Source organism: Plecotus auritus (assembly GCF_963455305.1).
Source record: "Plecotus auritus genome assembly, chromosome: 9".
Lineage (NCBI taxonomy): Eukaryota > Metazoa > Chordata > Mammalia > Chiroptera > Vespertilionidae > Plecotus > Plecotus auritus.
Window position 1 is genome coordinate 28,412,397 of NC_137783.1, and position 15,041 is coordinate 28,427,437.

At 39.5% G+C, this 15,041-nt stretch overlaps 1 protein-coding gene across 1 annotated transcript in view; it reads right to left on the reverse strand.

The window, feature by feature from the left end:
- The window catches only part of LOC308257801 (uncharacterized protein), a gene marked incomplete at both ends in the record, with an annotated part of 53,633 nt that overhangs the window by 17,002 nt on the left and 21,590 nt on the right, over positions 1 to 15,041 (reverse strand). The window contains 4 exon segments of the mRNA XM_080687867.1: positions 180 to 297; positions 2,853 to 2,971; positions 2,974 to 3,033; positions 3,036 to 3,110. Coding sequence (XP_080543993.1) covers positions 180 to 297; positions 2,853 to 2,971; positions 2,974 to 3,033; positions 3,036 to 3,110 — 372 coding nt within the window.

Below are 15,041 nucleotides of genomic sequence, written 5' to 3' on the forward strand. Positions count from 1 at the left end.
ATAATCGAAGATGGGGTGGTGGTGATGGAGATTATGGGGAAACTAAAGTCATATTTTGGCCTGAACAATGGGCCCAGTCAGTACCAATAACCCGGACTCCCTTTTACAAACTCATATTACAAGGAAATCATTACTGTAGGGAACACTGCCATGCTGGGGTGACATAGGGTAAACCATACCTGTCTTCTTAGGTTGCACTAGGCCTTGAGGAATTCTGTTAACAGAAAGGATATACCCATCTTCTGTTGTGACTTCATACTCCGCACAGGGATAGCCTTGGTGTTGGATGATTTCACTCTACAGAAAAAGCACAATTTCTTTTGAGTTCTCTTCTGTAAGGCTATATTCTCAATTACCCCAGAGTAAAAAGTCGATTTCTTGATGCTGAAAGGCATAAACATAAAACTCCTTTACTTGAGCTAATCATGTTATCTCAGAAATATTGGCCAGTGCTCTGCAGTTCTTTCCGGACCAGAACACTGATTACAAAACCTGGGTGTGCATCAGAATCGGCTGGGGCACTTAAACCTGCAGGTTCCCAGGCTGGCTTTGGGTTAGGGATCAGATAATTCTAATGCAGTCAGTGAGGCACTTGTCTTATGAGAACACCTGGGCCATGCATTTCCTCAGTTTCTTTTCATCTTTAAAACCACAGACTGGGGGAAAAAATGGTTTTAACCTGAAATCTGAAAGATAAATAGGAGATACTTGAAAGGGTGGGAGTGATGTTTCGTTATTATAGTTGCCAGTGCTCATCTACTATATGCCAGGTAACTCAGTTAGTGTTATACGTACATGATCTTTTTACATTTCTTGCAATAATTCCGTGGAGTAGAAATCATTGGTATACCTAATTCACAAACGAATAAACTGAAGCATAGGGATAGGTTAAATAAACTTCTTAAAATCATATAGCTAGTTTGAGTTTTAGTGTTAGGGCCAGGACTAAAACTCAAGCAATGGGACTGTAGGGTTTTTCTCTTAACTATGATGCCCGTTGGCCTTATATACTACAGTGGACATTTGGTACCTGACATTCTCCTTTTTCATTCCTTTTAAAGCAGCAGCTCTTAGAAATAACTCCCTACTTCTCTAGATGACGACAACGGGCAAGAGCAGTGAGAATACTTTAGATCTCTGCAGCTTCTTATTTAGAAAAACTTTCCTAAATTGCCTAGGTTAGGCAATGTTTTCTTTTTTGATTTCACTATTCTTGTAATTAGTAATGGAGTGTCTCCCTTCCCTGCTTGGATTGTAAGCTTCATGAAGTAAGGGCTTTGATATTCTTAGATCTCTCTGTAATCTCTGTGTATAGCACAGTATCAAGGGCCTAATAAGTGTTCAGTTAACACTAAGAAAATACATAAATAAAGTCAATTTTATACCAAAATATAGGATAGATTATAAGCATATAAATCAGTCTAGCGTCAAACCCATTCAGACTCTGAACCACATTAATCTATTTCATTTACTTTATACTGGCAATCATTTGAATTTCCTATTTTACTTTGCCTCTCTATGCATAACTGCTCAATGCCAGAGCATTAGTCTTAGGGCTCCTGAAGCTCCAACAGTGTGCAGGGGCTGTGCACACACAGTGGGTGAGGCTCAGGGAGATTGCCCTGCCGATAGCTAAAGAGATTCATTCTACCCAGTAACCCAGAGGAATTTTTGTGGGACCTTCTCAGGGCCAGAAGATGGCTCCTAAGGACCTACACCAATTTGCTAACTCTCTGGACAAATCACCAAAAGACAGTCAATCTTTGGAATGATCAAAAGAAACCTGATATTTGGCATCATGTAGATTCAAAAGATTTCTATGACCTCCATTCAAAGGAGGCTTCTGTAAAAAGGGTCTTAAATATGTATTTAAACATGTTAAATCTATGAGAAACTTATGGATTGTGAATACTACACACAATCATCTCACTCACCCAGAGGTAGCCTCTACTGCTCACTCAGGAGAGTTTATTGCATACTGGTTACAATTATGTGTTTGGGTAGGCCTGCTTATAAATTATAGCTCTACCACCTACTGATAATATGGCCTAATTTAAGTTGCTTAACTTCCTCAATCTCAGTTCCTTGATTTGAAAAATAGGGATGTTAATATCTACTGGAAGGTCAGTGAAGATTAAGTGAAATTAGCATTTCTGCAGGTTTTATTACAATATCTTCTATGGGATAAGTGTTACCATATGGCAGACAATGTTAAAACTCAACTAAGAATTTGAAAGTAGGCACACATACAAAAAAAATATCTGGGATACCACATCATTCATGAATTTTACTCACAGGAGGCCTTCTCTAGCAATCATTAGGGTTCATTTATTTATTGTCTGTCAACAGGATAACAAGAATATATTAGAATGGTGAAGGGTGCCACTAGAAGTGGGTGCCCTAATAGTAAGAAGTGAGGGATAATACTTTTATAATACAGTATTATAGTTGCCAATGCTCATTTAGTACTAATGAAAGTAGAAAAAGAATTTAAAACACAGACAAAATGAAAATTACGGAAGATCTGGGCTTGGCCTAAGATACTGCAACGATTTCTCTGCTCATAGAATGAATCTAAGAATTCAAGAGAAAGTTAAATTGTGTTTCAAGTCCAAAAGGACTAAGTCACCCACCCAAGTTTATTGAATTTGTTTGACGAGAACCCAGTCTACTCACACCCAGTTTAGCAGTTTAGTACTTTACAGTACAATATGCCAATTTATGATTACTCTGCTAGCAAAAATCACCACCATATATAAATATAGCACAAAATGCAGATAATACACAGATGTAAACAGTAACATGTAAGGCACTCCATTCCCCCTAAAACATTATGGAAAATCCAAACTTACAATGTTCATGAACGCTTCGGGGTCCACATCTTTAGTTGGCATACGTACTGAATTCACATTTCTTTGGAACAAATACACCACCAGCATCAGAAGCCACATCTCAGTTCTGTGTGAAACAACCATTCTCTTGACAAGATTTTTGACATGGTCCAACATCTGCCTTTATGCTTTCCTGGCAATAAACAACTAATTCTAAAGTCAGAAGGATCTGCAGGTTTAAAAACACATATTTTCCAGCTGTAATTCCTTCCCAAAATTCTGGAGCAAATTAAATAAGCTCAGTTGATAGGAATGAAAGAACACAAAGCCGGAATGGAAACATTGTCTAGGATGTCCCAATACCATCTGGCTCCTCCCACTCCCTCACACAATTTGCAGTCACCAATCCCTTAATTGGTGTAGAAGGCGTGTAGAACTTTCTTTGACGCAACCTGGAGTTATGTGCATAGGATACAGCCCATAAAATCCCTGTTCTTCACCGTCAGGTAATAAGGACCATAGGGAGCATCTTTTTCTTTTTTCTTAGTTTTTCTTTCTTCAATAGGTAGAAAGATACAGTCTACAGAAAATATTATAAATTCCTATAATCACATTCTAAGGCTTTAATAATTGCTATCCTTTGATTGAAGATCAATGTAGTAATAAATATTTTTATTTAATATGTCAAAAAATTTTAGGACATTTTCTATTTTTAGTGATGGGAGAGAACATTGATTGGAAGAAAATGAATCTTACATGTTAAGGCCATTTCTATCTAACTCAACTAAATAGATATGTACAAAATTTTTATTTTAAGTTGTAATCACTAGTTAATTGCTGAGAGATTAATTTGAAACTCAGCAATAACTAAAATGAGTTGCAACCTAGTCATTTTCTCTGTGTGGCAATGTTATCAATTCCTTAGACTACTAATACTTAAGCAGGCCGGGAGAATAGAATTTTGTCATTTTAAGTAAAGAATGTGTTAAAATTTAAGAAAACCATCATTTAAAGTAAAGTATTTCTTTACTTTTACAGCAACTCTTTGGGACTGAGCTAATAGCAGTCACACTAATTTGCAGACTTTTAGAATGTGGTTGGTGAAGGAGCCAAAGCTGGAACAGGAATGATGAGTCTATGAGAAAGTATCTGCCCACAGTCTCAGCCTCACCCACTCTGGTCTGGCTGAACCTGTATGAGGTAAGCCTGCAGATCTCATCTGGAATAATTTTAACATTGCCACCTTGTTGATCTGATGCATGCTAAGGAGGAGTGAGTTGACCTAATTAGAGGAGCAGAGGGAGCATTTGTCTAACACCCAAGAGACCCATGTCCTAGTACCCATTGAGCACACTCTGAAGTTCTATTTGTAGCAAAGAGCTTTGTAGCAAAGAGCTTTGGTGCCTACTGTTGACATTTTAGGATTTTAAAATGTTATATAGCCAGGAGGAAAGAAAATCTCATTTGGCTCTTGCATCTTTTAGAAATATGAAGACATGTTAAATAACTTGCCCAACATTACTTTACTAGGTAGTGGCAAGGCCAGAAATAAAATTCAGGCATTTTAATCAACTGTTTATTATTATTACCACATGGGAAAAAGATAATGTTTCAATATCCTCTGCCCCATGCAAGGACAAAACCCCACATACTATCAAAAGCAATTACACAAATCTCTGTGAATTGTCTCTTTAAAAGTTTTCTCCTGGATTTAAATTTTAAAATAATTTTTGACATCAAAATTAAACCTAAACTACAGAACAACCATGATTCAGAACCACCTGAAATCTAGCTGAATGAAAATCCTATAACTAGGGATTTAAAGAAGAAGGCACATTGAGACTAGTAGGAGGGGTAGAGACAAGGAAATGGCTGATTCTATACCCACATATGGCAGATAAAAATTAGGAGGGATATCTCACCTGCAGAGGTCACCTTTGAGGAGTGAGGGATCCCAGCTCCACACTAGACCTCTTCAGCCCAGGATTCCAGGGCCAGGAAGAGAAGTCCCCCAGTTTTATGGCTATAAAAACCAGCTGGGATTGAGACTGAGGGAGACAGAGGGCCCCTGGAGTTCCAGGCAGTTCCTATTAAAGGACCAAGGCACAGACTTACTCAGACTCACTCCCTCTGAGCTCCAGGGCTGGGGCAGAGGCTTGAAAGGGACATATGGGGAGCAACTGAATTGTCTGGGATCAGGGTGAAAGCTGGGGTCAGCTTCCTGCTAGAAAAAAGTGCTGGCAGAGGCCATTGTTCCTTTTCTGAGACACACCCAAAGAGCCAACAGATGAGTACCACACTTAAGTTTCCATCAATCTGGTTCACATTGTTTGCCCAGCCCTGGGGATTCTCTGAGACCTTTCTCCACCCAACTTGTAGGCTCAAGCAAACTGTTTGCACAGGTTTTTCCATATGAATGGTCTCTCTTGCCTCATGCTTTGGACTTTCCTAAAATCTCCCAAACAAGCAGCATCTGGACTCGGTGTCCCCCCTACCTCTTGCAAAGTGGACCCAGGCCCGACATTAACAGCAGTTGGCCTTGATTTGCCTTTCCTGGGAACCTCCCAGCCCAGCAAAAGTAGAAGCCATCTGCATATCACTCTGTAGCTTGTACCAGATGGCCCCAGGCAGAACAGAGGCAGGGGCTGACCTTACACCTCCCAGAAAGCCCTAGAGTCAGTCCACCCAGTGGACAGCTTCAGATGATACCAGATTACAACACTACCACCTCCGTGAGTGACACACTCAAGGGGCAGATTTGGCAAGCACCAAAGCCCCACTGAAGTAAATCCTGATCTGTATGGCTAGCTCCTGCACAGCAGCTCCTCTGCTGTCGTTGCAGCAGGTCCTCACAGTTGATTGGCCTGGGAGTCAATCTCTCTCAGTGCTGCAAAAAGCAATCAAGACTCAACTACAACAGGACAGTGCATATAGCCCACAGAGAGGTGAACCTGGAGTGCTGTGCTTGTGTGAATGGGAAGGCTGTGCCACTGGACCCTATAGGACATCTACTACCCAAGGCCACTCTACCACATCCGAGAGATGTAGCAGCTCTACCTAATACACAGAAACAAACATAGGGAAGCAGCCAAAATGTAGAGACAAAGAAAAAGAACCTAAATGAAAGAACAGGAGAAATCTCCAGAAAAAAAGAACTAAATGAAATGAAGGCAAGCAAACTACCAGATACAGAATTCAAAACAGTGGTTATAAGGATGTTCAAGCAACTTAGTGAGAACTTCAAGGAACTTAGTAGGAACTTCAACAGCATATAAAAGGGACAGAAACCATAAAAAAGAACCAGTCAGAACTGAGGGATACACTAACTGAAATGAAGAATAATTTACAGGGTATCGACAGTAGAGTAGATGAAGCAGAAAATCAAATCAGCAATTGGGAATATAAGCAAGCAAAAACACCCATTAGAACAGAAAAAAGAAAAATGATTCCCCCCAAAATGAAGATAGTATAGGAAGCCTCTGGGACAACTTCAGGTGTTTCAATATTTGCATCATGCAGATGCCGGATGAAAGGAGAAGAAAGAAAGCAAAAACATATTTGATAAAATAATGACAGAAACCTTTCCTAACGTGGTGAAGGAAATAGACATACAAATCCAGGAGATTCTGAGAGTCCCAACCAAGATGAACCCAAAGAAGCCCACATCAGGACTCATCATAATTAAAGTCCCAAAGGTTAAAAACAAAGAGAGAATCTTAAAAGCAGCAAGAGAAAAGCAGTTACCTACAAGGGAGTTCCCATCAGACTGTCAGCTAATTTCTCAACAGAAACTTTGCAGGCCAGAAGGGAGTGGCAAGAAATATTCTAAGTGATGAAAAGCAAGAACCTACAACCAAAGGTGTCATTTAGAATCAAAGGATAGATGAAGAGCTTCCCAGACACAAAAAGAAAAGCTAAAGGAGTTACATGAACCAGTATTACATGAAATGTTAAAGACTTTCTAGAAGAAGAAGGAGGAGGAGGAGAAGAAGAAGAAGAAGAAGAAGAAGGAGGAGGAGGAGGAGGAGGAGGAGGAGGAGGAGGAGGAGGAGGGGGAGAAGGAAGAGGAGGAGGAAAAATATGAGCAATAAAATGGCAATAAATACATATCTATCAATAATTGAAACTAAAAAACAAAATAAATGAGCAGGTAGAACAAAATAGACTCAGATACAGAGAACATTTTGACAGTTGCCAGATAGGATTGGGGAGATGGGTGAAAAAGCTATTTTTTCTTCAGAGATTTTTCTTTCCTTTTCTTTTCTTTTTAATAATCCTCACCCGAGGATATTTTTCCATTGATTTTTAGAGAGAGTGGAAGAGAGAGGGAAAGACAGGAAGAAATATCGTTGTGAGAGAAACACATTGACTGGCTGCCTCCTGCACATGCCTTGACCAGGGCCTGGGCCAGGGAGGAACTTACAACCAAGGTACATGCCCTTGACCAGAATTGAACCTGGGACCCTTCAGTCTGCAGGCCAATTCTCTGTCCACTGAGCCAAACCAGCTAGGGCTCTTCAGAGATTTCTATCAAGGATCTCTGTGACCTTTTAAAATGTTTTGTTGTTGTTGTTATTGTTATCATCTTTAATATTTTAAACATGATTACAAAACAAGATAACAGAATGTACGTATGTTTATGCTTAGGCAAGAGGGAAAGTAAAATAACAATTGAACAATATTGAGGTTGCTGGGATTATAGAATTCATAATTTTTTTAGATGAGTTAATTTCTAAAACATAAATATTCATATTGTAAACTTACCATGGAAATTGTAGAAAAATTTAAGAATATACAGTACTATTTCATTGACTTCAGATGTTTCTAAAAATTTATCCATTATAGTATCCTAGCTAATAAAAGAGAAACATGCAAATTGACCATACCTCTGCTACATCCACAAGCTACGCCCACCAGCCAATCAGGAGTGAGTATGCAAATTAACCCAACCAAGATGGCGGCAGCCATGGAGCTGGAGCAAGCCAGAGGCTTGGGTTGCCCCTGGTGATGGAGGAAGCCAAGCTTCTCCTGCCCTGGCCTGCCCTGGACTCCGCTCAAGGCTACAAAGTTTCAATTATAGAAGATAAATAAATCCCAGATACCTGCTTCCAACCTATGCTTGGGTCACCGGGGGTGTGGCTGGCCTGCAAACCACCACAGGTCCCTCGCCCAGGCCGCCCCACACCCCAAGGGAACCCCCACCTTGATCCGAGACACCCTTCAGGGCAAACCAGCCAGCCCCCACCAGTGCACCAGGCCTCTATCCTATCTAATAAAAGAGTAATATGCAAATTGACTATCACTCTAACACACAAGATCGCTGCCCCCATGTGGTCAAAGATGGCTGCCCCCATGTGGATACAAGATGGCCACCACAAGATGGCCAGCAGGGGAGAGTAGTTGGGAGGAACCAGGCCTGCAAGGGAGGGCAGTTGTGGGTGATCAGGCCAGCAGGGGAGGGCAGTTGGGAGGGACCAGGCCTTCAAGGGAGGTCAGTTGTGGGCAATCAAGCCTGCAGGGAAGAGCAGTTGGGGGGGACCCAGGCCTGCAGGGGAGAGCAGTTGGGGGGAACCAGGCCTGCAGGGGAGGGCAGTTAGGGGTGACCAGGCCTGCAGCGGAGGGCAGTTGGAGAGGACCAGGCCTGCAGGGGAAGGCAGTTGGGGGTGACCGGGTTGGCAGGGGAGGGCAGTTAGGGGCAATCAGGCTGGCAGGGGAGCAGTTAGGTATCAATCAGGCTGGCAGGGGAGTGGTTAGGGGGTGATCAGGCTGGCAGGCAGAAGCGGTTCGGGACAATCAGGAAGGCAGGCAGGTGAGCAATTGGGAGCCAGCAGTCCTGGATTGTGAGAGGGATGTCCGACTGCCCGTTTAGGTCCGATCCTACTGGGATTGGGCCTAAACGGGCAGTCGGACATCCCTCAAGGGGTCCCAGATTGGAGAGGGTGCAGGCTGGGCTGAGGGACACACCCCTCTGTGCACGAATTTTATGCACCGGGCCTCTAGTAAATACTATAAAAATGGAAACAGTTAAAGCAAACAAACAAAACAGAACAAAACAAACGTTAAAAAAAAACACACAGTAACACGAGTTAAAAAAAAAATGAAAGTAAAGCAAAAAACCCCTGAAACTTAGAGAGAATTCAATTTGATTATCCAATTTGTTGAAATATTATTGTCTATAGTAGTTTCTTATATTTCTACAGTATCAGTTGTAATGTTTCCTATTTAATTTCTGATTTTATTTGAGCCATCTCTCTTTTTTCCTTAGTTAAAGTTTCATTAATTTTGCTTATATTTTTTAAAAATGAGTTCTGTCCTGGCTCAGTTGGTTGGAGTATGGTTCTGTGCACCAATAGGTTCAATAGATTGTGAGTTGATTCCTAGGGCACACACCTAGGTTGTGAGTTCAATTCCCAGTCGGGGCACCTATGGGAGGCAACAGATCAATGTTTTTCTTTAATCTCTCTCTCTCTCTCTCTCTCTCTCTCTCTCTCTCTCTCTCTCTCTCTCTCTCTCTTCTCTCATCTTTTTCTGTCTCTTCCTCTCTCTCTGAAATCAATAAACAGCCCGCTGTAGTGGCTCAGTGGGTGAACATTGACCTATGTACCAGGAGGTCATTGTTCGATTTCCAGTCAGGGCATATGCCTGAGTTGCGGGCTCAATCCTCAGTGTGGAACGTGCAGGAGGCAGCCAATCAGTGATTCTCTCTCATCATTGATGTTTCTATATCTCTCTCCCTCTCCTTCCTCTCCGAAATACATAAAAAATATTTTTTAAAAAATGGGTTCTTAGTTTCATTGATCTTTTCTATTCAATTCATCATAAAGAAGTGTTAAAATGTTGTGGAGTTAAGGCTCTTGAAATTTTCATACTTGGTTTCTGGGTTTTCTGATTTGTTTAGATAGATTTCTTTACCCCAGCTTATAAAAATATATCCTTTATTTTCTTAATTTTTTCATTTAGAACTCTGGACCATTTAAAATTTATTTTTTGGTATGGGTAGATATTGAATCTGGGTTATTTTTTCTAAGCAGTTATTTAGTTTTGCCAGTATCACTTATTATATAGTCTTTTCTGATTCCACTGCTATGAATGCTATCTTTCCTTTTGCATCTTATGTTACAAAATTCTGAAGTCCATGAGAGCTTACATGATTTTTCTTGAGTGTGCTTCTCAACTGGGAGTGACAGTCTCCCAGGGAACTTCTGGCATTTTTGGTTGTCACCACTAAGGAGTGCTCCTGAACTCTAGTGGCAGAAGCCAGGGATGCTGCTAAACATCCTACATACAATACATAGTACAGACTCCCCCAAAAGAATTTACTGACCCAAAATGTCAATAATGCTGAAGTTGAGAAATCTTGGCCTAGAGTCATCACAGTATATGAATATATGTCTGAAAAACAAATGCTCCTTAGAAAAGGTATATGAACCGTGTTTTTTTAAAAGTCAGTATTGAAAATTATTGAGTTTTTGTTAACTGTTGATAAATTCTTCAAAAGTTGTTTTGCATATGAGCTTGTCATCATTGATTTAGTAGCTGTCTGTTTTCCAGGTGAGAAAAATGTGACTCATTGTCATTTCTATGAGATGCTCCCTGTTCTCCACAAATGCAATATTTTATTCTCATCAGCTGCAGAACACATTCATCCTCTGGACAACAAATGCATATCCTAACTGTGTTTTTTATTTTCACGGCACTGACTTTAATAAGAACAGGTAGTGATGAAGTTTTTCACCTTGACTTTACCTCTCATGTTTAAGAAAAACAGACTGAGAATCATCTGACTGATGATGCTGATTTCAGTTCACACCCTGAACATCTGAGGCAGAGTCTCCAGGTTTGGGTCCCAGGACTTTGTATTTTTATCAGGTGAACCACATGGTTCTAAGGAAGAGCAGGAGTTGGGGGTTGCTGTATGCTGCACTCAGACATCCTGCCTGCAGGGAGAGAAGCTCTAATCCCTGTGAGGCAAATTGCTCCATCTCCTTCCTCAGAGAGGAATTTGGTCGCAGACAGTGAAATAAAACTATTTTTTTAGGGTTAAAGTTTTCCCTGTATCCACCAGCATAAAAAATGTAGTAAAATGATGATTTATAGTAACTACAACCTCTATGAGGCTTTAAAATTGTGTAAGGAGAAACTATGGATTGAAGAGACAAACATTTAGGTTACTCATTTCTAATTGCTAATGATGGTTTATGTTAGCTCAGTTTTCTTTCATCTCAAAGTGGACTTAAACATGCACTTTGTTTTATTAAGCTTCATAAAAATGGGCTACATTTAACAAACAAATACAGCAAAGACTTAGAGAATAAGATCACATGGATTTGGTCGGAATGATGCCAAGTGGCAAATGCCATGAATCACCTAATGCTACTCATGGAGGCCTTTTGCAAATACTCTGACAAGTAGAACGTTCCATGGTTTATTGAGTTGTTTAGCATCCAGGTCACTCAATCCAGAGATAACAGAGGCACGAGAACAGCAGTAAAGGGCCTGAACTTCCATAATTGCTTCAATGGCAGCAAAATAATTTTCTTAAGTACCCTTAATAGTTAGAAAGCAAAATGGTTATTATGGAGTCTTTCTATCTTGGCACTCCCAGTGTTTCAGCTTTCCATAGCTTCATTATAGTTATCATCAAAATAGTTTCCCAAAGGATGTGCCAAAAAAAAAAAAAAAAGAAAATTTGAAGTGAATTGACAAAATAAAATATTTGCAAATCATGAAGGAAGATATTTGTGATGAAAGGATTAGTCTCTCCCCCCCACAAAAAAAAATCAAAGAGCTTGTTAGACATAGTTCCTACTGGAGTGCGTTTTGGTAAAAGAAAGGGAGGAGCAGAAATCAGAGTGTCTGTCTCTGAGGCCCCTCTTGACCCTAGGGAATTAGTGACATCTGTATGCAGTCAATCTGTCCTCTGGGTGATGTGAAACATGGCTGGAAATGGGATGGTGGCTAAAGGAAGGGTTTGTTTCCATGTACACATTACTCAAAAAGGAAGATTAGGACAGCAAAGTTTCCTCTGTCTCCAAATAGCCCTGGATTGAGTATTGACTCTCAACTCCTTCTGAAGCCTAACTGGTTCATGGTTTCTGGAGCAAGGGGTCTGGGCTAGTGATTGCAGGCTTAGGGCAATTTGAGAATAGCATTAGGAAAAGGAGGGTCTTAGCATTTTTTCAACCTGCTGTAAACCAGCAGAATAAGAAATATAAATATTGAACTTAAAATGGTCTTAGACTTGTGAGTAAATTTATGCAGATAAATAAACCTGATAGCCATCAGAAGTAGGATTAATTTATTCAGGAAGGTAGATAAGTAATTTAGGAGCTACTTAAGTCAGTTCTTTTGTTCCCAAACATTTTTCTTCCCCTAATTATGAAAATATTTTTTCTTTGTTTTGTCATAAGGCCTGAAGCTCCAGTAATAAAAAATAAGAACTTGGTGAATGAAGTATGCAAGTGACATTGAAAGAGCACTAGAGTAGGAGTGAGGGCCTGGGGTCCTTTGGTAGCAACTTGTATGACTTTAGGGCGGTCACTTTCCCCATCTAGGCTTTGGAATCTATCAAATCCAGTTAAAACTAGATGGATAGTTTTCAAACAGTGTTTTGTGGAAACCTGGTTTCTTCAGAAGGATTTCAAGGCATCTGCCAATGTATGGATTACATTTTGTTTTCAAATGAAATTTTGCCTATGTAACTAACTTTGCTTCACATGTAATCTCAAATGTATAATGTTATATATCAAATTTTACAATATCAGTGACTATATCTATTAACTTGTGCTGGAACCTTAGAGTAAAACTTCCTATGCTATCTTGTATAATTGAACAGAACTGAAATTGTTCAAAAACAATTATGACTTCAACTGCTTTTCTGTGCAGATTTTATCATATCATAGAGCCAAAAATATATAGAGAGCACTAATGTGTAAGCCAAGACTGATACAAACAGAGTACTGTGGCTTATAATCATTTCTAAGTCTGGGGATCACCAAAGTAACTTTATAATGGGTGAAGGTTATAAAGTTGGATGTTATATTATACATACATACTAGCTATCTACTACTGATTTTTCTTATCTTTTTGTAGCCTTGTGTAATTTATTTTGGAAAATATTTTTTGCTTCTAAAAATGTTTTTAAATCACTAAGCAAGATGGTTTCTATAATCTCTCTCTCCTCGGACATTATATCTGGGTTCCTTTAAAAAATTAGAAAATATCTACTTATGTTGTTACCCTTTAAGATTTTGAAAATTTCGATGAACATGATAGAGAAATGGCTGGGGTTTACTTTAGTCTTGGAGCACCTAAGGGGAGAGTCAGGCTTGGGTGGATTCAATTTAGGGTTTAGGGTCTGAGAGCAGCATAAAGCACCAAAAATACTTACAAAGGGAGAGGGGAGCTAAACCATGGGAGGGGTCACCAAAGACATGAAAAGGGCGAGACTGGAATTTCCCTGGCTAGTAGGGTGCAGAAGTGCATGGTTTTTCAACTCTGATTTGGGAAGCGATCAAATTTATCAGAGGATAGCATATTGAGGTTAATAAAGACCTAGCAGGTAAGCTGGTTTATTTTACAGATAAAACAGGCAAAATACTAATTCAAAAAGACCTGTGCACCCCTATGTTCATCGTAACATTATTTACAATGGCCAAGATACAGAAGCAACCTAAGTGTCCACTGATTGATGAGTGGGTGAAAAAGCTGTGGTATTTATACAATGGAATATTACTTAGCCATAAAAAAAGAAATCTTGCCATTTACAACATGGATGAACCTACAGGGTATAATGCTGAGTGAAATAAGTCAGACAGAGAAAGACAAATAACATATGATTTCACTTACATGTGAATCTAAAAAAGAAAATAAATGAACAAACAAAAGAAAAACAAACTATAAGTACAGAGAATAATTTTATGGTTGTTAGATGGGAGGGGGTTGGGGATGGGTGAAAAAGGGGAAGGATTGAGAATCACAAATTGGTAGTCACAGAATAGTCATGGGGATATAAAGTACAACATAGGGAATACAGTCAATAATATTTTAATAACTATGTATGGTGTTAGATGGGGACTATACTTATCTGGGTGATCATTTTGTAAGTTATATAAATGTCTAATGACTGTGTTGTACACCTGAAACTAATATAAACTGGTCTGTCAATGGTAATAATAATGAAAAAAACCCAAGCAGACCAAGAAGAAAGAAACAACTTGCCCAAATGTTTAAGACCAGTTTCAGCATGATGAGGGCTAAGGCAAATAGGGGCAGTGTGGAATGAAAAGAAAATGTAGACTCAAGAGGGAGGCCCTTCTATCACCTCATTAGTATCCAGGGGACATCTTAGCAATAACCACTGTCCCCCTTTACTAGATGTACCGGTTAATAATGCAGATTTTTTTTCAGTAGATGGAGTTACACATATGTTGATATATATGCGATTTGATATGTATGCTATTTTGTTGTATTGCTTCCTCAGATTACCACTTGTTCCAATCGATGGCACACACCCTTTCTGAGCAGCACTTCAAAATGTACGAAGAAGTGGAAAATTGGGTCTCTGAATAGTTTGCCTCAAAACAAGAAAAGTTCTATTGGGACGGTATCCACAAATTACCCGAAAGATGGGGGAAATGTGATGGACATTACTTTGAATAAAGCACTTTTGATGTTTCTCTTGAAATTATCGTGTTTTCTTTGATTACAAAATCCATATTAACCGTTTAATAATATGGATTAACTATTAACCAGTTAAATATGCGGATTAAGTATTAACCGGTTAATAATTCGAATTTCGTAATCTGGTGAATACGGCAGTGAATACAGCGGTGGGTAAATACTTCCCAGGCAAGTTCTTTTAATGTGTCTTTAACTGGTTTTGAAGTGTGTGATGGTGCATCATCATGAAGCAAAATTACTGTGCCGTGTCTTCTGGCCCATTCTGGACGTTTTACGATCAAAGCGTGGTTCAAATTGATTATTTGTTGTCGGTAGCGATCAGTATTAATGTTTTCACCAGTAAAAGAATTAAATGGCAAGTGTCTCTGTATTCAGAATTTGCTTCTCCTTCCTATGCATTCTTGCTTTTGGGATTCTCTTTATTTTTAGAACATAGTGGCAGGTAACCTACCTAGTGCTGTCGCTAATATTGTCATATGATATATTATTTCCAGAAGATCTTCCCCAAGGCTTTCTGCCCTGAACTGT